The sequence below is a fragment of the Medicago sativa genome, chromosome 5 (assembly GCF_051527215.1).
Source record: "Medicago sativa cultivar Bolivia chromosome 5, Bolivia_mono, whole genome shotgun sequence".
Lineage (NCBI taxonomy): Eukaryota > Viridiplantae > Streptophyta > Magnoliopsida > Fabales > Fabaceae > Medicago > Medicago sativa.
Window position 1 is genome coordinate 71,682,109 of NC_140753.1, and position 23,192 is coordinate 71,705,300.

Consider the following 23,192-nt stretch of genomic DNA (forward strand, 5'->3'; position numbering starts at 1 on the left):
GCAACTTCAGAAGCTGGATCAGATTCAGACTCAGAAGATGAAAACGAGGTATATTCCAAAATTCCCAGAGATGAACTTGTTGAGTCACTTAAAGAACTTCTTACACATTTTGAAGTAAGAACCAATGAGTTGAAGGATTTAAAAGAAAAATATGCTGATTTGGTACAACAGCAAAAATCAACTCTATTGGATCTGAAAGCTTCTGAACAAGGACTTAGGGGTTTTGACTTCATGTGTAAAACATATGAAGATCAGCTCAGGTTCTTATGTCAGAAGCTACAAGAAAAGTGTAATGAAAAACCTTTAAGTAATCATGAAATTGCTCTTGAAGATTTCATTATATCTGGCATTGACAGAAGCAGAGTAGCTTCTATGATTTATAGCATTTACAAGAACAATGGCAGAGGAATTGGTTTTCCAGAGGTGAAACTTGAGAAAACCAATCTAAAGTCTTGTTGTGAATGCATCAAGGAAGGTCTGAAAACATTCTTTGTACCAGAAGGGGCTGAGTTGGAAACTGTTGTTCAATCAGAACCTGAAGCTTCTAGTTCTAAGGCTAAGGTTATTTCAAAGCCAAAGAACTCTAAGTCAAAGGCTATGGTCAAATCTGATTCCAAGACTTCAAAGGTTAGGATCCTCAAAAGATCAGAACCTATTCCTCAGAGTCTGGTGAAACCAAAATCTGGGGTTCTGAAGTCTAAGTTTCAGAAGAAGACAGTTACTGCTTATGAAGTACCAAAACCTAAGGTGATGGTTAATCAAAAGCAACCCAACTCACAGCACAAGGTACAAGAAGTGAAGAGTAAAGCCTTAAGTACTAACCTTCCAGGACCCATAGAACAATGGGTACCTAAAACTTAAAATGTCAATGATGCAGGTATGTCTAAGAGCAGTGCCAAAGCAAAGATCATGGTACCTAGACAGCGGTTGCTCAAGACACATGACAGGAGACAAGTCCATGTTCCTCAGCCTAACAATGAAAGAGGGAGGAAATGTGAAATTTGGAGGCAACCAGTCAGGCAAGATCATAGGTACAGGAACTATTGGTAATTCCTCTACCTCAATTAATAATGTATGGTTGGTAGATGGTCTTGAACATAACCTTTTAAGCATTAGTCAATTTTGTGATAATGGTTATGATGTGCTTTTTGAAAAACCCAACTGTACAGTAATCAACAAGGAAGACAAATCCATTGTGTTCAAGGGAAAGAGAGTTGACAATGTCTATAAAATCAATTTTTCTGAACTGGCTGATCAGAAGGTGATTTGCCTACTATCAGTGAATGATAAGAAATGGATGTGGCACAGAAGGTTGGGACATGCTAACTGGAGGTTAATCTCTAAGCTTAGTAAGTTACAACTTGTGAAAGGGCTACCAGACATTGACTATCATTCAGATGCACTCTGTGGTGCATGTCAGAGAGGGAAAATTGTGAAATCATCTTTTAAAACCAAAGACATTGTTTCAACCTCAAGACCTTTAGAATTACTCCATATTGATTTATTTGGACCAGTGAGTACTGCATCCTTATATGGAAGTAGATATGGATTAGTCATTGTTGATGATTACAGCAGATGGACTTGGGTGAAATTCATAAAGAGTAAAGATGTTGCGTGTGATGTATTCAGTAGCTTCTGCACTCAAATTCAATCTGAAAAAGAATCAAAAATTTTGAAAATCAGAAGTGATCATGGTGGAGAATTTGAAAATGAGCCATTTGAAGCTTTTTGTGAAAAACATGGAATTTTCCATGAATTCTCTTCTCCTAGAACACCACAACAAAATGGGGTTGTAGAGAGAAAGAATAGAACTTTACAAGAAATGGCCAGAACCATGATTCATGAAAACAATTTACCAAAACATTTTTGGGCAGAAGCAGTGAATACAGCATGCTATGTTCAAAACAGGATCTATATTAGACCTATTTTGGAGAAAACAACATATGAATGTTGAGAAAATATTCATAAATTCCTATTTTAGTTTTAAAGATGAAAAAATATATTTAGATTTTACTTTATAAATGAATTCTGATATTATTGTATTTAACATCTTTGTATGAGTATTTTTAGTTGCAGGAACTTAAACTCAAAAGGATTGATATAACTAAGTTCCTTAAAAATTATTTGAGCACCTCATACAATGATCAAAGCAAGAAATATTTGGTTAAGATTGAATTGGATGAAATTAGACATGCCCAAAATTGAGCAGCACGTTGGCATACACAAGCTCAATACAACAACTGGTTTTGAATATTGGTTTTGAATATTGGTATATTATGTCTCCTAAACCACTCTCTATCCAATCAAATGACATATTGCAAAGTACAAACAAAATACTTCTTTTTGGTGAAAAGGGACAAAGCAAAAGGTTGATAGCTTGCAAGATGGATATTTATCTTTTAAGCCACAAGAATTGTTACACGTGGACATTGATGAATTACAATGAGCTGTGATGCTCATAACACTACACACGTGAGAACACAAAAGGCATGAGCTGTAATCCTGCAATCTTATACGCTCCTCACGTGGGAAGAAAGAGCAAGCAAAAATTCTTTGAGCAATTGTGCCTATAAATACACATGCTGGGTGCAAGAACAAACCACCGAATTTTTGAGAAAGCAAAGCAATATACACACAAGCAAAAATACACAAAGCTCTCTCTTTTTATTTCCAGTGAACTAGAAATTGCTCTTTTGTTCTTGAGCTATTTTTAGTAAAGCACTACTCAATTTTATTTGATATTTGGTCCAAGTAAGAATTTATTTCTTATTGGGTTGTAAAGCTTGTAGGTAACAAGTGTGTAAAAAAAACAAGGGTTAAATCACTCGTTTGTAGGGATAGATCAGGTAGATCTAGCAAGGGTGATTTGTACTCGTTTGTTGTTTGGTTGTAAAAGCAAAGGTAGATTTACTCGGTTGCAGGAAAGATCAGTCGGATCTAGCAAAGAGTAAAAGTTACTCATTTGTGTAAAAAGAAGATAAAAGAGGAGTTGTGGTTAACGGTACTTAACACAACTACCTAGTGGATAATCTCACAGGATTGTGGGGACTGGACTAACCCATATTGGGTGAACCAGGATACTTCTTGTGTGTGATTTTCTTTTCCCTATCTCTTTTATTTTTGTCTCACACACTTCACAATATTATTCTTTTTATTAATTAACATACTAACCTAATCCAAGTATATATATACTTGAGAAATTTTTATCAGGCATATTTTAAACAAGTCACAATTCAAACCCCCCTTTCTTGTGAAAATAGTTTACTTCAATTGGTACCAGAGCTCTGCCTCTAAAAAGCCTACGCACCCAACGGTGCAGGAGGAAAAAGATTCAGAAGAAAAGTCTCAACACAACCTAAACACCCAACGGTGTAGAAGGAAGAAAATTCAAAACCGAAACACCCAACGGTGTAGAAGATCCAAGAAAAGGAAATATGTCTAAAATAAAATTTATGTCCGAAGGAGGCTCCTCAAATAGACCACCGCTCTTTGAAGGAGCAGACTACTATTACTGGAAAGGAAAAATGGAACTATTTTTACAATCACAAGATAATCACATGTGGACCATAGTTGAAAATGGAGACTATATTCCATATGATGAAGATCTAAATATAAAGAGTAAAGAAGACTGGTCAGAGGAGGAAGGTAAGCGCATGTTATTAAACTTTAAAGCTAAATTATTTCTAACCATGGCTTTGAGCAGGGAAGAATACGATAGAGTACAAGAATGCAAAAATGCCAAACAAATTTGGGATACACTAAAAATACATCATGAAGGCACCAGTCATGTAAAAGAAACAAGAATTGACATTGGTGTTCGTAAATTTGAACTATTCGAAATGAAAGAAACCGAAACCATAGATGAAATGTATGGAAGGTTTACTATCATTATGAATGAGTTACGTTCTCTTGAAAAGGACTTTACAGTCCATGAAAGAGTAAGAAAAATTCTAAGATGTCTCCCAAAATCTTGGAGACATATTGTAACAGCTATAACAGAAGCAAAAGATCTGAAAAAACTCAGATTAGAAGATCTTATAGGATCTCTAAAAGCACATGAAGTTCTTTTGCAAGAGGACAAGTCCTCAAACAAAAGTAAAATGATTGCTTTCAAAACAAATCAAGAATCACAAAATCAAGAACTAGAAATGGATTTTGACAATCAACAACAAGAACCCGATGACGAAGATCATCAAGATCAAATCATTCTTCTCACCAGAAAACTTCAAAGAATGATTCACAGAAGAGATCAAAACAAAAGAAACTTTTCAGCAAGGAAAGAAAACACAAAGACTGAAGTTGACAAAAGTCAGGTTACCTGTTACGGTTGCTACAAACTTGGACACTACAAAAATGAATGTCCATTAAACAAAACAAAATCAAACAAATTCAAATCAAATCAAAGATCCTTCTTAACTAGATGGGATGAACTGGAAGAATCAACAAATGAAGATGAACAAGCAGATCTTTGCTTAATGGCAAAATCAGACAATGAAGAGGTAAATCCTGATCCTTGCTCATCATGTGAAAAAACCGAATATTTGTTTGATAATCTTTTTTATAACTCTCAAATCTTAGAACAAACATGTGCAGAATTGAGAAGTGAAAATCTTAAACTACAAAGGGAAAAAGAAATGTTGGAAAAAGAGAACAAAAATCTGATTGAAAATATTCAAAATTCTCAATCAAAAGAAGTCTCTGAAAATAAAAATGTCTCTCAAAAGGAAAACATTATTTTAAAAGAAAATGTTTTACAATTAAAAAATGATATTTCAAATTTTGTTAAATCAACTGAAACATTTCAAAAAATCATGGGATCTCAAGTAAGTGTCTTTGATAAAGCAGGATTAGGTTTCAGAACTAATCATAAACAAAAACTTTATAAGAATTTTTTTATTCCTGAAAGAAATGAGAAAACTTGTGAAAAATACAAATGTACATTTTGTAAAAAATATGGACATTTAGAACCTTTCTGCTTTAGGAAAAAGAAGAATCAAACCTTTCAAAAACCAAGGGTTAATCACAAAACAAGTTCCATTAAGTTTCATAAAAAGAAATTTTCTGAGTATAACACTAACCATCAAGGACCCAAAAAGATATGGGTACCTAAGGCACTACTAACTTCTACTGCAGGAATGTCTCATAACAGTCAAGAAAAAGCCCTGGTACTTGGACAGTGGATGCTCAAGACATATGACTGGAGATAGACAAAGCTTCCACTCCTTCATCAAAAAGGAAGGAGGATTCGTTACCTTTGGTAATAATGAGCAATCTCAAATCAAAGGTACAGGTGTTATTGGTAAGAAAGATTCTGCAAAAATTGAAAATGTTCAGTTTGTGGAAGGATTAAAACATAATTTAATTAGCATCAGTCAATTGTGTGATAGTGGATATGAAATATTATTCAAACTACACACATGCGAAGTAAGACAAAAATCTTCAGGAAAAATTCTATTTACGGGATCAAGGTTTAAAAATGTTTACGTTCTATACATAGATGAACTCCCTGTCGAATCCTGTTTTATATCTCTTGAAAAAGACAAATGGATTTGGCATAAAAGGGCTGGCCATGTAAGTATGGAAACAATTTCTAAAATATCAAAACTTGATCTAGTAAGTGGACTTCCTAAGATCAACTTTGAGAAGGACAAAATATGTGAAGCATGTGTCAAAGGAAAACAAGTCAAAAGTAGTTTTCATTCAAAAGATTTTATTTCAACACAAAGACCTCTTGAACTTCTTCACATAGATTTATTTGGTCCAATCTCAATAGAAAGTCTTGGTGGAAAAAAATATGGCTTTGTAATCGTTGACGATTATTCCAGATTCACTTGGGTTTTATTTTTAAAACACAAAAATGATTCTTTTGAAGCATTTCAAACTTTTTGCAAAAAGGTTCAAAATGAGAAAGAAGCCAACATCATTTCTGTAAGAAGTGATCATGGGGGAGAATTTGAGAACTCATCCTTTGAACAATTCTTCAATGATAGTGGAATATCTCATAATTTTTCTTGTCCTAGAACACCTCAACAAAATGGTGTTGTAGAAAGAAAAAATAGAACTTTGCAAGAAATGGCAAGAACTATTTTAAATGAATCAAATGTTGAGAAATATTTTTGGGCTGAAGCCATAAATACATCTTGCTATGTTTTGAACAGAGTTTCAATAAGAAAGATTTTAAACAAAACCCCGTATGAACTCTGGAAAGGAAGAAAGCCAAACATTTCTTACTTTCATATTTTTGGATGTTATTGTTACATCTTAAACAGCAAAGACAACTTGGGTAAGTTTGATTCAAAATCAGACAAGGCCATATTTCTTGGTTACTCCACAACTTCAAAAGCGTACAGAGTTTTTAATCTAAGAACAAGAATCTTGGAAGAAAGTATGCACATTAAGTTTGATGAATTTGAGGAAATTGAAAATCAAGAAAGAATCATTGAAGAAGATGAAGAAATCAACCCTATCATCAACAATTCTCACCAACAATCTTCAAACGAAGAAGCTCCTCAAAGTCCTCCAAAATCATGGAGAACAGTTGATTACCATCCACAAGATCAAATAATTGGTGAAACCGCAGATGGAGTAAGAACAAGAAGATCCTTTCAAACAAATGATTTAGCAATGATATCTCAAATCGAGCCAAAATCGATAAAGGAAGCAATCATTGATGAATCATGGATCGAAGCAATGAAGGAAGAACTACTTCAATTTGAAAAAAATCAAGTTTGGACTCTTGTACCTAATCCTCAAACTCATTCCATCATTGGTACAAGATGGGTTTTCAGAAACAAGATGGATGAAGAAGGAAAAGTAACACGAAACAAAGCTAGATTGGTAGCCCAAGGTTACAATCAACAAGAAGGCATAGACTATGATGAGACTTATGCTCCTGTGGCTAGACTCGAAGCCATAAGAATACTTCTTGCATATGCATCTCATAAACACATAAAACTTTTTCAAATGGACGTAAAAAGCGCTTTTTTAAATGGTCTTTTAAATGAGGAAGTTTATGTTCATCAACCTCCAGGTTTTGAAAATTTAGAAAAACCAAATCATGTGCTTAAACTAACCAAAGCTCTTTATGGACTTAAACAAGCTCCAAGAGCGTGGTATGAAAGATTGAGTATCTTTTTGATCAAAAATGGTTTTTCTCGAGGAAAAATTGATACCACACTTTTTAGAAAAATTGACAAAAATGATTTATTAATTGTACAGGTGTACGTTGATGATATCATTTTTGGATCCACAAATGAAAAAATGTGTGATGATTTTTCAAAACTCATGGAGAGTGAATTTGAGATGAGCATGATGGGAGAACTGAAATTCTTTTTAGGATTACAGATCAAACAACATAAAAATGGTATTTTCATTTGTCAAGAAAAATATGTCAAAGATCTTCTTAAAAAATACAAGATGAATGAAGCCAAAATTATGACTACTCCCATGCATCCTTCATCTAGTCTTGACAAGGATGAAAATGGAAAAGATTTTCCTGAAAAAGAATATAGAGGAATGATTGGATCTCTTTTATATTTAACTGCTAGTAGACCTGACATTGTTTTTGCAGTTGGTCTATGTGCTAGATTTCAAACTGCACCAAAAGAATCACACTACATTGCGGTTAAAAGAATTTTCAGGTACCTTGTAGGCACTACAGGTGTCGGTTTGTGGTACAAAAAAGGATCACATTTTGACCTCATGGCATACTGTGATGCCGACTACGCCGGAGATAAAATCGAAAGAAAAAGTACAAGTGGCGCATGTCAATTCTTAGGAGAAGCCTTAGTCAGCTGGTGTTGTCGAAAGCAAAGTACTATAGCACTATCCACCACAGAGGCTGAATACATTTCCGCTGCAAACTGCTGCTCTCAGGTATTATGGATTAGAAATCAATTAGAGGATTTCTCCCTCAGGTACGCAAATATTCAAATATTATGTGATAATACCAGTGCTATAAATTTATCAAAGAACCCCATTCAGCATTCCAGGTCTAAACACATCGAAATAAAACATCACTTTATTCGTGATCATGTGAATAAAAAGGAAGTTGAACTTTTATTCATTAACACAGAAAATCAATTAGCTGATATTTTTACAAAACCTTTAGTGGAAGATCGGTTTTTATTTTTAAAAGAAAAATTAAAAATAATCAAGAATCCATGTTTAATTTAATCATTTTTTAAATAAATGCTTTACGTGAACTTTTATTTTTACAAAACCTTATATATTTTTTCTTTTAATTTATTTTATTAAATGTATATCTTTTTCTACCATCACACTCGACCAGATTTTTTTTTAAAATTTTTTTTTAATGCTGCATTTTTTTTCTTTCCATAAAAATCGTTCCTTTACTCCACCAAATTCTCATTTGAGTTAATTTCTCTCCTTTTTTATCTCAACTCACGCGTTCTCTCTCTTCAATTTTCAAAACACTAATCCGACAAGATCCTTTCCCCTAAACAAATCTTGACCGTTCATTTCTTTGATCTCCCCTTAAACAAAAGGCTAACCTAAAATTTCATCATTTTCTTTTCTGGTTACGCAGACATAACTCTGCGCTTAACATCAACTCAAACCCATCACTCTTGTCCACTCCACCAATCCTTCTCCTCCCCATAAAAATCCTTTCATCCATAGTCATTCACCTTATTCTCAAAACCCAACCAAATGGAAAACTCAAAACAAACCCTCTCTGAACTTCTTCTTTCGGTTGATCAAACCACTCCCTTCTCTCCTAATCGTTCACCACCATCGACCCCTCCAGCTTCATTCACCTATCTCTCTGAATCACTCTCCATTCCTTCAAACATCATTCTCAAATCACAAAAGGATCCTTACTCTTTCTCACCACCAAAAAGCATCACAACTTCAGCTCCAGTGAAAACTGAAACCTTTGATGAGTTTTTCAAACCAACACCAAACGACAAACCTAAACAATCCTTCTCAAATGAACTCAGACAATCCATTCGATTATCAACTAAACCCTCAAAAGTTTCCTACATTGATCTTGAACATGAATCAGACTCCTGCATCCAAACTCAACACCCTGCCAAACGACTCAAAACATCTCCTTTAGCCTGTTTACCGTACGATCGAAAAGTGGCCAAGAAAGAAAAATTGCTGGAAGATATCATCTCAAAACCTGTCAACACTAAAGAAAAAATGATCTTGAATCCTTATCTAACAAACCCAGCTCCTGGAATTCTTTCAAGACCTCTTTGCGAAAGCAAATCCTTTGACTTTGAGGATATGAAATCTAAGAAAATCGTGATTGATGATGTAATGACCAGTATTGGGTGGAAAGAGTTTTGCGAGTTAGATGAAGTAATCTATCCAAATCTTGTTCAACAATTCTACTCATCTGCTGAAGTGCTTGAAGGACATGATGTTATCATCTGCTTCATGAATCAAACTCAAATCATTGTAACCACTGACATCCTTGCTAAAGTCCTCAATATACCTAACTCTGGTGTAAAACTGTTTGGAAGGAAATGGTATGATAAGGTTATTTCTGACAGGAACACTGTGTTATATGAGTTTTTTGGTAAAATCAAGCCAGCCAAAGACTTTGCTGTAACTTCTTTGAAAAACGAGTACAAAATTCTGCATAATATATGCACTCATTGTCTCTTGCCTCGGAGCAGCAACAGGTATAAAGTTAATGATAATGATCTCATGATCTTGTATCATTTAACTCGTGGAAAAAGGATCAATCTTCCATATTTGATCATTAGACACATGATTGCTGCAATCAAAGACACAAAAGGGAACGGTGGTCTTCCCTACTCTATGGCTCTTACCAAAATTTTCCATGAATTCAAACTTTCCTTCATAGGAGAAACAGCCGCAGAGAATCTGAAACCATTCAATCGTAGGAACATCGCTCACATCAAACTTCATGACGGTATTGAAACCCTAGGTTTGCATCAGATTCCACTTCCACAAGAAGAATTTCTCAAAGAGGAAGAAGAAGAAAATCCACTCCTAAGTCTCGTGAATGCAGTTATCGTGGAAAGTCACTTGTCCTCTCAATCCGCTCCTCTAGATGTTCCTAACACTTATCATCACTTTGTTGATCCAAACATCTCAACTGATCTTAAACTGTCACTTGATGGCAATGTCGAACCAAATCCTACAACCCCTCTTTTTGACTGCGAAAATTCTGCTCTGTTTGGTTCCTCCTGCTTGAACAGGTTTATTAATTCTCCAAAGAATGACACTCCTCTTTTGAGTGATCTTCCCATTCCTTCGCATTTCAGCTCCTTTGACAGCTTCAAGTCCACTGAAACTTCTCCAAAAAGGGATACTCCAATCGAACCAACAAACTCAATCATCTCCAATGAGATGATACTTGCTGAGGTTGCCTCTCTTCGAGGAAATGTTAACAATTTGCGTGAATGCTTTGTGTCATTCATGTTCCAATACTTTGGCATGTCTGCTCCTGTTCCTGTCCATGATCCCGGTTCTTCATCCAACCCACCTCCAAATCAGCAGTAGCATGCTATGTCTATGGTATCTTATGCTATCTTTTTGAAGATGACAAAAAGGGGGAGAAAGCAAGTGTCTTACGTGAATACTTGCATGAAACGAATTTGAAAATGCCCTTTATATGTTTTGGTTGTAGACTGTTAAGCACATGGGTGCCTTTTCCTTTACTATTTATATGTCTTTCTGTTTCTAGCTAAGAATCTTAGAAATGGTCTTTTGTACTTTAGCAAGTTATTGCTAAAAATGGAATCTCTAAGTTATATGTATTTTGGTCCTTATCCATGTTAAATGCAAGTTCTGAATGTTCTAATAGTCATTTAGCCTATGTAATAATATTTGGAACTTTAATGATTTATGCATCTTAAGTATTCTATCTTTGTTAAATACAAGTCATTTTTTTCTAATTAGTCACTTAGCTTCTTTGAAGAACATAAATATTCTTGTTATTAAGAAAAGTATGACTATGTTTAAAAAAAAAAGGGGTCCCTATCATCCTTTTCAAATCAATTCGGTAAAAAGACTTGTTATATCTTATTAATATAATTTAATTCTTTTTACAAAGAATATCAAATTGAGGGGGAGCCTAGTTTCTTTTTAAGTAATCCTTTTCTTTTAAAAAGACCTCAAAAGATTTTCATCAAATTGAGGGGGAGCTTAATCGGAACACATTTATAAATCAAATTCTAATATATTTTGTCATCGTCAAAAAGGGGGAGAATGTTGAGAAAATATTCATAAATTCCTATTTTAGTTTTAAAGATGAAAAAATATATTTAGATTTTACTTTATAAATGAATTCTGATATTATTGTATTTAACATCTTTGTATGAGTATTTTTAGTTGCAGGAACTTAAACTCAAAAGGATTGATATAACTAAGTTCCTTAAAAATTATTTGAGCACCTCATACAATGATCAAAGCAAGAAATATTTGGTTAAGATTGAATTGGATGAAATTAGACATGCCCAAAATTGAGCAGCACGTTGGCATACACAAGCTCAATACAACAACTGGTTTTGAATATTGGTTTTGAATATTGGTATATTATGTCTCCTAAACCACTCTCTATCCAATCAAATGACATATTGCAAAGTACAAACAAAATACTTCTTTTTGGTGAAAAGGGACAAAGCAAAAGGTTGATAGCTTGCAAGATGGATATTTATCTTTTAAGCCACAAGAATTGTTACACGTGGACATTGATGAATTACAATGAGCTGTGATGCTCATAACACTACACACGTGAGAACACAAAAGGCATGAGCTGTAATCCTGCAATCTTATACGCTCCTCACGTGGGAAGAAAGAGCAAGCAAAAATTCTTTGAGCAATTGTGCCTATAAATACACATGCTGGGTGCAAGAACAAACCACCGAATTTTTGAGAAAGCAAAGCAATATACACACAAGCAAAAATACACAAAGCTCTCTCTTTTTATTTCCAGTGAACTAGAAATTGCTCTTTTGTTCTTGAGCTATTTTTAGTAAAGCACTACTCAATTTTATTTGATATTTGGTCCAAGTAAGAATTTATTTCTTATTGGGTTGTAAAGCTTGTAGGTAACAAGTGTGTAAAAAAAAACAAGGGTTAAATCACTCGTTTGTAGGGATAGATCAGGTAGATCTAGCAAGGGTGATTTGTACTCGTTTGTTGTTTGGTTGTAAAAGCAAAGGTAGATTTACTCGGTTGCAGGAAAGATCAGTCGGATCTAGCAAAGAGTAAAAGTTACTCATTTGTGTAAAAAGAAGATAAAAGAGGAGTTGTGGTTAACGGTACTTAACACAACTACCTAGTGGATAATCTCACAGGATTGTGGGGACTGGACTAACCCATATTGGGTGAACCAGGATACTTCTTGTGTGTGATTTTCTTTTCCCTATCTCTTTTATTTTTGTCTCACACACTTCACAATATTATTCTTTTTATTAATTAACATACTAACCTAATCCAAGTATATATATACTTGAGAAATTTTTATCAGGCATATTTTAAACAGGTCACAATTCAAACCCCCCTTTCTTGTGAAAATAGTTTACTTCAATGAACTCTTTAAAGGAAGAAAACCCAATATCCCTTACTTTCATCAATTTGGATGTACATGTTACATTCTGAACAACAAGCTCTACCTAAAGAAATTTGATGCCAAGGCCCAAAGAGGAATCTTTTTAGGTTACTCTGAAAGGTCAAAGGCATACAAAGTGTATAATTCATAAACACTTTGTGTTGAAGAATCTATGCACGTTAAATTTGATGACAAGGAGCTTGAAGTTAAAACTTCAAAGCAAGGTGAAAGTTCTGCAGAGATACAGGTTCCTGAAGCTACTCCAGAACCTGATCAGATAGCTGAATCTGAAGATAGTCCAGAAGTTGAACCCACATCAGAAGCGCAAGATGAAACAGCTTCTGATGAAGCACAAGATGGCTCACATCAAGAAGATCCTCCCAGAAACACTTTCAAACACAAGTCTTCACATCCTGAGGAGCTAATCATTGGAAACAAAGATAGTCCAAGAAGAACAAGATCACATTTCAGACAAGAAGAGTCAATGATTGGACTAATCTCAATGATTGAACCTACAACAGTTGATGAAGCACTTTCAGATGATGGATGGATCCTAGCTATGCAAGAAGAGTTGAATCAATTTCAAAGAAATGATGTGTGGGATCTGGTACCCAAACCTCAGCACAAGAACATTATTGGAACAAAATGGGTATTCAGAAACAAGCTGAATGAGCAAGGTGAAGTAACAAGAAACAAAGCCAGGCTTGTTGCACAAGGGTATAGTCAACAAGAAGGCATTGATTACACTGAAACGTTTGCTCCAGTTGCAAGATTGGAAGCAATCAGGTTACTTCTTTCCTATGCAGTTAATCATGGCATAATATTATATCAAATGGATGTCAAGAGTGCATTTCTAAATGGTGTCATAGAAGAAGAAGTGTATGTCAAACAACCTCCTGGATTTGAGGATATTAAATATCCTGACCATGTTTTTAAACTGAAGAAATCACTATATGGCTTGAAACAAGCTCCCAGAGCTTGGTATGATAGACTAAGTAATTTCTTAATCAAAAATGATTTTAAAAGAGGACAGGTTGATACTACACTCTTCAGAAGGACCCTTGAGAAAGATATTCTTGTTGTGCAAATATATGTTGATGATATAATATTTGGTTCTACTAATGCATCTCTTTGCAAGGAATTTTCTGAGTTAATGCAGGATGAATTTGAAATGAGCATGATGGGAGAGCTGAAGTTCTTCCTGGGCATTCAAATCAATCAATGCAAAGATGGAGTCTATGTTCATCAATCAAAGTACACAAAGGAGCTTCTGAAGAAGTTCAAACTTGAAGATTGTAAAGTGATGAACACTCCAATGCACCCTACGTGCAACTTAAGCAAAGAAGATGAAGGAGCTAAAGTAGATCAGAAGCTGTATAGAGGTATGATTGGTTCTTTGTTATACCTCACTGCATCTAGGCCAGATATTTTATTCAGTGTATGCTTGTGTGCAAGATTCCAATCAGATCCTAGAGAATCTCATATGACTGCTGTCAAGAGAATCTTCAGGTATTTGAAGGGAACAACTAATCTTGGACTCCTTTATAGGAAATCCTTAGATTATAAGCTAATTGGATTCTGTGATGCTGATTATGCTGGTGATAGGATTGAAAGAAAGTCAACCAGTGGCAACTGTCAATTTCTGGGTGATAATCTTATATCCTGGGCTAGCAAAAGACAAACAACTATTGCTATGTCTACAGCAGAAGCAGAATACATTTCAGCTGCAAGTTGTTGTACACAACTACTTTGGATGAAACATCAGTTGGAAGATTATCAGATAACTGCTAACAGTATTCCCATTTATTGTGATAATACTGCTGCTATTTGTTTGTCTGAAAATCCAATTTTGCATTCAAGAGCTAAGCACATTGAAATCAAACACCATTTTATCAGAGATTATGTTCAAAAAGGAATTTTAGATATACAATTCATTGATACTGAAAATCAATGGGCTGATATATTTACTAAGCCTTTAACTGTTGAAAGATTTGATTTTATAAAGAAAAATTTGAACATGCACTTTGTATCTGATTAAATGCTTGCTTGCTCCTGAATAGGGTTTTAGGTTCTGAAGTTAGTTCAGAAGCGGTAGTCCATCAGAAGCTCTTTATTGAGGTTCTGAGGAAAACTCGCTTCTGATGATGACGTCAGCATCTGAAGTCCAGAAGCTGGATTTGTTGCTTCTGAATAGTTGAATTAGTGGAAACGTTGGAAGTTACCTTTTAAAAAGTAACTTCTGGCCCACTAACTTGGTAGTTACTCTGTGAACTTCTTACGTGGCCTGTATGTGTTGGTGTATAACTAAAAGGGCAATGATGATTTAATAGCTTTGAAAGTACTTTTCACGCGCCCCCAATTTTGTCATTAATGTTATGTTTGTTTGTCTCTTTTGAATTGCAATCGTTTTACTTTTAACACTTTGACAATTCACACACTACTCACTCACAACAAACACATTTGCTCTCAAACCTCTTGCGAAGTAAGCGCATTCTCTCAACCTTAGAACCCTAAAATCTTCATCTTCTTCAAATCTTCGTCAATCATCAAATGGCATCATCAAGCTCAAAAGTTTCAGAATCTACATCAAACAAGCAAAGCGTATCAGAATCGGGGTCCATCTACAAAGAAAAGACTATGGATATTCCATGGAAATCCTTAATCGTCCAAGTAGAATCGCCAGTGGACTTCACTTCACTCAAGAAGTACGAAGTGGACATGGAAGGCTATGTAGAAACTCAGAAACTGTCTGGATACTTCAACATGCTAAATGGGCCAACGTATGTGAACTTGGTCAAAGATTTCTGGTTAAGGGCTGAAATCGTCAATAGAAAGCCTGTGAAGGCAGCAGATAAACCAGCTGGGTCGAAGAAAGGAAAGAAGCAGATTGAGTTGAATCCCACTTCCTTCAGTAGCCTTGAGATAAGGTCTGAAGTGATGGGTATTCACGTAATCATCACAGAGGAGATAATTGCTAAAGCTTGTAGAATGGATGCAGAAGGAAGATTTCAAGAAATAGTTAAAAAGGATGATGTCCTGCTGCAAAACTACTACAACACTCTTCTGGGTGGTAACAAAGATGTTAAGCCTTCTGAAATGGAGATTCACAACAGAATGTTGGTGAAATTCAGTAACGATTGCTTCTTTCAAAGAGCAGGTGGGTCTGATCAACCCAACAACCAACAGAAGCTAGCAATCTATTTCATGACCAATCTGGAAAAGATAAACTTCCCAAGATATGTATTGGATCATCTCTGCTGGGCTATTAATGAAGGCACAGTCAAAGGAAGGAAACAAGTGCCCTATGGAAGATTGCTCTCTGAGATCTTTTATCAAGGGAGAGTGCTGGATTTATTGAGAAGAACAAGGGATGCTTCTGATAAATGCTTCGAAGTTTCTACTGCTGAAAAGACTATCAGTAGCAAGACTTTGCATTCAATGCACTTTTTCAAGACAGCTCCTAAAGATGAGAAGTGGTTGGAGATGACCACAGAAGAATCTGAGATTATCAGGGACTTTCCTTCCTTAGTTAAGGAAAGTAATCCTGAACACTTAGCTAGATTAGTAGCTGAGTACGTCTTGGAGGATGATGCAAGTTCTCAAGAGGAAGCTGCTCTTGCTAAAGGGAAAGGCAAGAAGGCCAAGGCAGTTGCTGTGTCAGAAGCTGCTGTTTCTGATGCACCTAAAGGGAAGAGGGCCAGAACTAGTTCAGAATCTGATGCTGCTCCTACTAAAGGAAAGAGGGCCAGAACTAGTACTGAGTCAGAAGCTGCTATTGCTAAATCTGAAAAGCAAAAAGTTGCTAAGTCTGAAGCTAAACCTGTTTCTATCAAGGATAAAGGAAAGATGCAGAAGGTTGGTGCTGCTTCTATTCCTCAGAAAAGAAGAAAAGGTAAGGCAGATTTAGTAATCACTGAAGAGCAGCTGCAGGAAGCTCTTGAAGAAATAGAGAAAGAAGAGGCTGATCCCAAGCTAAAGAAGAAGAAGGCTCCCCTTCAACTTGTGAGTCCTATGGTTGAGATGACTCCAATAAGGAAAAGGATGGCAGATGAACGTGCTTCTGATCTTATATCAGATAAAAAGGAACTAAAAGCACAATACATTCATCAAAGAGATGAAAAGCTCAAGGCTCTGGGTATGGAAGATTGTGATAGGTACTTCAAAGAGAAATTGGCCGAAGTAAGAGCCATTGCTGGTAAGTCTACTGAAGACAACGAGGAAGAAGAAATGATGATTATGATGGAGGATGCTCCAGAAGATGGAACTTCAGAAGTAGTTCCTCAAGCTGCTGGTCCACAGAAGATCACTTCTGAAGCTGGCCCTGCAGTTGAGGTAATCCAGATTCCAGTCACCTCTACCCCCATTTCACCCCTTTCACCACAAGCAACTGAGCAAGAAGAAGACACTTCTGTCTTAGACAATCTTGCTCTCCACTACTCAGGTGAGTTACCTATAGACAAATCTACCTCAGAAAAAGCCTCTGAAACAACTCCAGAAGCAGCTGCTTCTGAAAATGTTGTTTCAGAAAACCCCCATCAACACACACCTGAACCACATAAACCCACAACACCCCCACAATCACCAATAGCTACCATTGACCCCCAACTCAACACTCAAACATCAACTTCACCACAACAACCACCAACTGAAATTGAACACTCCCCAGAACCAACTCCTATGGATGTTGACATCTCTCAAGTCAATGTTCAAGCCTCAACCTCTACCACACACATTGCTTCTGACCAGCCTTCATCTTCAAACATACAAACACACTTTACCATTCCAGTTCCTAACCCTGTTCAAGATTTGGAAATCAGTGATTCTGATCTTGAAACCCTTGAACAACCACCCACAAACATCCTGGAATCTGGATATATTAATTCTGAGCTTCTGACAATCCTTAGTCAATTGCATAATCTGGTGGATCAAAGAAGGACAATTGATCTCACAAGTGCATATGAAGACTCCTGGGCATCTCTTCAGAACCGGGCAGCTGAGCTTATTGAAGATATCAAGGCTAAATGCATCAGAGTCAAGCAGGCTTCAGTCAGAAGGCTAATGGAGCATTTGAATCAGAGTCTCAGAGTAAGAAGTTCTACACTGCTCCTGGCAAACCAGCCTTTCTTCTTAGAAACGGATTACTTAACCAGAGAAGCAAGGTTGTGTAAGCTTCTGAAGAAACAGATGGCACAGCAGCAGCAAGAAGCTAGAGAAAGGGAACAAGCTCTTCTCCAGAGGCAACAACAGCTTGAAGAACTGTTGCAAAAGAAAATTGAAGAAATGGAGGAGATGAAGAAACAACAACAAACCAACCCTTAGTTGCACACCTTTGTGTTATTTTTGTTTGTTGTTTGTTTTCAAATTCTTAGTCCTTGCTTCTGAAACCATCTTGTTTTATTTTTATGCTTCTGACTGCTTACTGCTTCTGACTGCTTAGCTGCTTCTGATAATTGGATATTCATGTTCGTATATTTTGGTCTGTTTTATTTAATTAATTTCTTGTATACTCTCTTTTGTTTGAGTTTTTCTCAAATCTTTTTGTCTTTTATGTTTTTTTTATCTTTTTTTGATAATGACAAAAGGGGGAGTATATGTGACAAGTATTTAAAGGCTCTGAGCCCCATTAATGGCATTTGAAATTTTTGAAAAACTTCTATCTTTTTTTTACCTTATTGGTATAAGCTATGAACGAACGAAGAAGTATCAAAATTCAAGTAAAATTAATTGAACCATTCTTCTTATCTATAAGTTAATTCTTTCAATGATTCATTTTTTTTTGAAAGCTCTGATAATTTTTTTTTGTGCGAAAAATGAATTTAATTAACCTGGATAGAACTTAGGGGGAGCTTACAAACCTCACCTTAAAGACTATCAGACTCAGGGGGAGTTTGAGCTTACAAACCTCAGAACCCCAAAGTCAACTTGTTAATTAGATTAACAACAATTGATCAATTTTAAATACTTTTGTTTGTCATCATCAAAAAGGGGGAGATTGTTGGAACAAAATGTGTTTAACAATGAACCTTAAAGAGTTTTGATGATAACAAGGTATTAAAAATTGTAAATTGGACTAGCTAATATTTGTTCAAGTGTACAGGACCATAATTATAAAGTTACATCATCATTCGTTCTAAATGAGCAAATAAAGAGCAAAGGAAACAACAAAAATTTGAAGCTTGGACGCTCCTGAAGGCAACTTGTTACTGAAGAGAAAAAGCGCTCCTGAAGTTAAGTCGCTTCTGAAGTAAGGATAGTGCTCCTGAAGACAAGAAGTCCAGAAGTCATATCATCAGAAGCTGCAGAAGTCACATCATCAGAAGCTGCCTCATCAGAAGCTATTTCACCAGAAGCTGAATCTCAACTGGATTTGCAAAAGATTCAAGAATTGAAGAATTATCAATGCAAAAGCTGTCTATTGGATTCGAAAACACAAACAAAGGATTAGTGGAATTTTGCAACGGTCATTTCAAAGGTGTTTGAAGGCTTGTGCTTGCAATTTGGACGAAAGCGTTGACATTGTACTTTGTACGAATTGTACAACCACGTTCTCCACTACTCTGTTTTGTGTCCACGCTACAAGACAAGAAAACAGCTCCAGAATACGGTTACGCCTGCATAGATGTTCCTTTGGATAAGGAATGGATTTCAAATTTGTTCTTCATAGGACAACAACCAAATCAGGCAAAAGATCATTGGTGAAAGATCAAGCTTCAACAACGACTCTTTGGTGTGCTGGCAATTTCACAACGTCTCTTTCACACCTCTATATAAAGGAGTGAAGACCTAGAGATTTGGTAATGCATGAACGCTGAACGAAAGACTCATAACATTTTTACAAGTACCAAACCTCTGCTGAAATTGTTCTGCATTCACTTAGAATTTCTTTGTCTTATAGTCATATCTTAGAAATTCTTAAGTCCATTGAGTCTGTATCTGATTTGTATTGTGAGCACCTCTGATTGTATATCAAGTGTTCAACCTTAAACAATTTTCTGTGTAATTTTGTTTAGTTAGGAAGTCTCTTGCTTGTGTGCTTGAGCAAAGGAAGTCTCTTGCTTGTGTGCTTGAGCAAAGGAAGTCTCTTGCTTGTGTGCTTGAGCAATTGTAATCAGATATTACTCTTAGTGAAATCTCCTTGGAAGTGCAAGGGGGACTGGACTACTTCCGGATTGTGGAAGGAACCAATATAATTGCTTTGTGTCGTTCTTCTTCTCTCTCTCTGTTTTTTCCGCTGCATTTAGATTCTGATCATCACTTCAGAAGCTGTCTCACTTAGTTTCTGATCAGTGTATTCAGTTGTTTAGGAGAAACGAAGAATTTTTCAAAACACAATTCAACCCCCCCCCCCCCCCCCCCCCCCTTCTTGTGTTTTTCTCACCTTCATATCAATGTTCACAACTAAATCCTTTAGCACAATTCCACAAGAAGCCTGAATTTGACAAACATTGTTCATACTTATTATTAGTCCACATTGAAAAATAGAACCCTAAATCGAAAACCATATCACATATGAGAAATAGAAAATAATGGAAAAAAACCTTTCTTCTAGCTGAAATTACTGAACTACAGACTTTGGCATTTCTCCTGGTGGATCTTTCTCTTAACTTTCTTCTTTTAACAACTTGTTTCTCCTTCACTTCCGCATATTCTTCATCAGAGCTGATGACAATAACTTCAGGTACTGTAGGCTTCTGAGCAATAGCACCTAAGTGAGTCCTGCAACAAAACAAAAAAAAAAAAATTAGACATGGAAATAGATAAACATGAGGTAATAATTTAATTTTAATTAAATTAAAAAATTAGCACCTTGTGATGCATTTGGAAACATTAGCATTAGCAATAGAATCTGTTTGACTAATCACAAGATTATCATCTTGGCTTCTTAAAAAAAATTACAAGATAATAATGCCAAAAATACCAGAATCATGGTATGCAAATATCATATATCATTCATGAAAAAAGAAACTCAACTTCATCTTCACATTAGAATAGAACATTATGTTTTTCCATGGGTATTTTCCTCTATATATATCATTTCAATTTCAATATCTCACTCATTATTGTCTTCGTGAGCATAACTCATTTGACATGAACAATGTATTGTAATATGTCAGGTCAGAGTTTGAACCTCGGACACCCCATCACTTATTCGATTTAAAAAAAAAAAAAATCACTCATTATCATTAACAGAAATGCTTCTATAATTAGATGTAATACTTAATTATAATAATTAGTTACACTAGTTAGTTAAATTAGACCAGTTAGCTATATAAGCGTTGGTGTATCCCCTTCATGTAAACAATTTTCTCATTATTCAATATATTGTTATGTGATATTTACTCATCTATATAAAAATTTGTAATATGCTATCCGAGAGAACTATTCTGCTAAGCTATTGCTCTTTTTCCTTCTCGGTTACAACCTTTCTTCATCAACACGCTAGTGCTCCACAAATATGAACACAAAAAAGCTTATTGCATGTAAACGGTGCTGATGACATTTTTATCAAAGTTTACACTATCTTTATTTTAATCATGTGGTTTCTCTGCATGCATGGAAAGTAATCAGATTGGAGTCACGTGACCTCACTGTATGCATGATGGGAAAATATCGAGTTAAATTAATCTCTAACTTTGTAGAGAGCTCTCAAATAAGTCACCGTTTTATGAATTTTTTTTGTTTTTTTGAGAGAAGCCGTTTTATGAATATTGAAATGTCATGATCCTTTCAAATTTTCTTTATATTAGTAATTCAAAGAATATGTTCGGGATTAAATTGATAATAAGTCGATAAACTTAATTAGGAACCAAATTAATAATTTGTTGTTAAAATATAGGGACTTAGTTCCTCTAAAAAAAATTATATATAGAGACTTAATCATAGATAGCTATAAAGATTAAAATTTATTCTGTTTAGTCTGATTAGCATTTTAGCTTCCATTCATAAAGATAATGGAAAGTTAAAAATCAAAATTCAGTTTTTTAGTCTCATTATTCAATATAGTTTTATATGTTTTTATCTAATCTACAACTTCTATAAAAAATTCTGTCGAAGAAAAACTTCAATCAAGAATTGTAATACATGTCTAATTAATTTTGTCAAATATGATCAATACCAAATTCATGTTTTCTCATTAATAAAATATACATAATTCCATAACTTCTTGTTCATTTTCTTAAAATATATTTTTTTTGAGGGATCTTAAAATATTTAATATTTACACAATCTCTACCAAATCGTCAAGTCAAAATAATTTCATACTGCCTCATTCTTTTTTATATTTTGACAGTTATTGTCTCATTCTTTTATCCTCTGATAATCTTGTGCATTCCTTCATTTGTATGGAACCTCAATTAATAACAAATTTGTGAAAACCACTAAATTAGTCTCTGGCTTTTAAGTCAAATAAGTCTCTAGGATTATGAGTATCTTAGAAAGGTCTCTAACGCTACTAAACCGTCAAATTGGTCCTTATATTTAACCATTTAATATCAATTATATATGTCTTTATATTTTATTGACTTACTATTAATTTGGTCCCTAAGTTTATCCGCTTACTATCAAATTAGCTGCTAGCATATTTTTTGAAGAAAAAATACGAGTAAAATTTGACAGTGTCAGAGACCTTTTTTGAAATATTCATATAGGTATGAACTAATTTGAGAGTGTTCTACAAAGTCCGGTACTAATTTGGTAGTTTACTCAATAAACTTTATATCTTGCAAAATTCTACAATAAAACAAGTATGTTCACAAAGAGCCTATGTTCTAAGACCACAAGAGTGGGAGACGTTGTGTCACTTATATATCCAACATTAGACTCATTAATAGTCGACCAAACCCAATCAGGGCTCCGATACTACTTGTTGGAGTGTCCGGAGGACTATTGATAACAACAACAAATTAACGCTCTAAGACCACAAGAGAGGTAGACGCCACTTTATTACTCAATTTTTTTTATATTAGATATATAAGTTACCCATCTTATATATGCTCAACATAAACCAACAAATTGTACTATATTACAACTTACAAGTAGTCTTTCAAGTAAAATTACCTTTACTCAAAAAGGCATTTATCACTAAAGTTATATCAATTTAGTTCGATCACAATAGAAAAATTGAGTAGAAAACTATTCTAACTACTGGACTTCGGTGTTACTGATTTAGACAAAGTGATTCATCATCAAGAATAAAATAACTATGCTTAGACAAAAAGTTCTCAAAAAACCTTAATGAATAAAGTAATTATCAATAATAAATTAACGCAAGATAGAAATCACACCAAGAGGGAGGTTTTCAAATTTTAGAAGCATATATTGTCACCTTATAGTCTCAGACGACATTTCTAACTCCACCCTTTGCTTTGAGCTTCAACTCTTGTTTGCAAGTTGAACTCCCCTTCCTTTGTTTTTTCTTCTTTTTTTTCCCCTTCTCTATATGCACATCTATTTATTTTATTTTTTGATGTAATATGCACATCTACTTATTCACATAAATTAGTACCTATTTCTTTCAAAAAATAAATAAATGAATAAACTAGTGCCTATTTTTCCTCTCTTTATATTGGAAAATGTGCAATGGACAGCCATACATCCAAATGACACTTTGAAAAAGAAAAGAGTAAGTGATGTGATTGAC

General features: G+C 34.9%; 1 protein-coding gene and 1 pseudogene across 2 annotated transcripts in view; one reads left to right on the forward strand and one right to left on the reverse strand.

Moving 5' to 3' along the window:
• The window catches only part of LOC146924649 (G2/mitotic-specific cyclin S13-7-like), a 29,063-nt pseudogene extending 6,166 nt beyond the window's left edge, over positions 1 to 22,897 (reverse strand). Inside the window, exons 1-4 of the transcript XR_015011197.1 lie at positions 22,878 to 22,897; positions 20,360 to 20,434; positions 20,092 to 20,269; positions 19,942 to 19,982 (exon numbers count right to left, since the gene is read on the reverse strand). The product of XR_015011197.1 is annotated as a G2/mitotic-specific cyclin S13-7-like (transcript). The remainder of the gene's footprint in view (positions 1 to 19,941; positions 19,983 to 20,091; positions 20,270 to 20,359; positions 20,435 to 22,877) is intronic.
• Positions 8,279 to 12,342, forward strand: LOC146924650 (uncharacterized). The gene has a single exon (XM_085709616.1). The coding sequence runs from the start codon at positions 8,671 to 8,673 to the stop codon at positions 10,498 to 10,500; it is 1,830 nt and encodes a 609-aa protein (XP_085565742.1). The 5' UTR covers positions 8,279 to 8,670; the 3' UTR covers positions 10,501 to 12,342.
• Positions 22,898 to 23,192: the final 295 nt, after the last annotated feature.